Genomic DNA, 1789 nt, shown 5'->3' on the forward strand with positions numbered 1-1789 from the left:
TGAAAATCCTCCACTGGAGTTTCCAGCTCCTTTACGGGCTTCAAATACAACTTGGAAGGTTTTATTTGCATTCAGTGGCACATGATGCAGCTTCCAGTAATTGCCAGGGGGTTCTGCAAAAAATGTAATGGTCAGTAACATGGAAAATGTAAGAAACATCTTGATGTACAGGCCTATATGTATTTGAGAAAGAGACTGACCTGTGATCTGATCCATAAGTCTGAGAGTTCCTCTGCTGTCTGCTTCATTCTGATATTCTCGGATCCAGATGTTGAGCTGGTCAGACTCATTACCACTGTGATAGTAGTAGAACTGCAGGCACTGGACTTTGCAGTCTCTTTTGGGGGTCATTTTCTTGCTCTCCATTCTGGCTGCGTCCCCCTCATTTCTACCCTTAGTGCTGAAGTGCATGAAGAAAGACACACCTGCAGGTATGAAAACAGGTGTAAACAGAAGTTGTGCGGAACTGGATAGTACAGTGACTGCAACTGTGGTTGGAAGTGAGGCATTTTTTGGCCAATAAAAATATAGATTGTCTTGCATCCTAAAGTCTCTTTCTGTGAAAAAGCACACACTGTCAAAAAAGAAACTTCACATTCACAGACTGACTGTAACAGATCTCACCCTTTTGTTCTTTACCCAAGTATGTGTGGTCAGTCACACTGATGCCACTCACTGACTTTACTATCTGCCAGCCATAATCAGCAGCAGAACAGACGCTCATCTGAACAGATTCATCATGAACAGATTCATTATCAAAACTACAGTGATCAAGGAAAGAGATGGACGAATCTGTAATGCAAACAAACAAACAAACATTTATGAGGGAAAAAATATAATGTCTTTGTGCACAATATTATTCTGCCTTTCTAATACTATATGTACGAGATAATGTAATGTCACTATTGAGTCATTATTGTAAAATTAATTTATATTACATTGTTTACGTTTTTACATGGCACATCATTACAGTTGCCATTCATCTGTCTCTCTTACAACAGACACAGTCCTAATGAGATATTTAACAATCACAAGTTCACAGTAATGCTGCAGAATACACATTCAAACTAAAAAAAAAGAACAATGTGGGAAATACTCACTGCATTTATAGAGTTTGTTGAGTTCAATCACATCATATTCACTCATGTCCAGGAGTTGACCAATCACATTTTGGAACTCAGGACGCTTAGTAATGATTGTGGATCCATTACCGTTGCTTAAGGCATCTTTATAATAATGCATCACAGAGTAGTAGTCGTATGGGGTGTCTTGGGTGGTGGTCAGATTCTCACTGTATTTATCGAAATTGCTCTCATACCCTAAAAATAAAGACTAATGCATTTATTAAGGTTAATCTTCATAAGGAATTGGTTATTTACTGAAAGTGCTTATAAGTTGAATGGACACTTCAGTGTCAGGTTCAGTAAAGCAAATTCACCAAATTCATCAAAAAAATTGATATATGAAAAAAAATGATAGAGCAACCTTTAATGATGTTTTTGAAGTTGATGGTCACATAATCATCTCTGTCATATCTTGTGTGCTCATGCAAAAATCCCAGTGCATGGAGAAACAAATGCTCAATAAATGCTTTTATTCCACAACTTTCTCCAATGGAAAGAGTCTGAGCTCCTGCAACTCTGTGACCGATATATGACCAACACCTGAAAAACAAGTGAGAGAACACATTCACATAACACATACGGTGAATGAAGGTTATGTTAACAACACTAACAGTCAAATTAAGTAGTCCACATATTAGAATAACAAAAATGGCACTGTAAAAAAA

At 37.4% G+C, this 1789-nt stretch overlaps 1 protein-coding gene across 1 annotated transcript; it reads right to left on the minus strand.

Moving 5' to 3' along the window:
• Positions 1–35: 35 nt before the first annotated feature.
• Positions 36–1664, minus strand: LOC107578848 (meprin A subunit beta-like; the record flags this gene model as incomplete). The annotated part of the gene is made up of 5 exons (XM_016264753.1): positions 36–113; positions 201–425; positions 625–792; positions 1101–1319; positions 1486–1664. Coding segments are annotated over 5 exons (869 nt in total), but the record flags the coding sequence as incomplete, so codon positions are not given.
• Between the last annotated feature and the right edge of the window lie 125 nt (positions 1665–1789).

This window comes from Sinocyclocheilus grahami, unplaced genomic scaffold (assembly GCF_001515645.1).
Source record: "Sinocyclocheilus grahami isolate Dianchi unplaced genomic scaffold, SAMN03320097.WGS_v1.1 scaffold12270.1, whole genome shotgun sequence".
NCBI classification, from domain to species: Eukaryota; Metazoa; Chordata; class Actinopteri; order Cypriniformes; family Cyprinidae; genus Sinocyclocheilus; species Sinocyclocheilus grahami.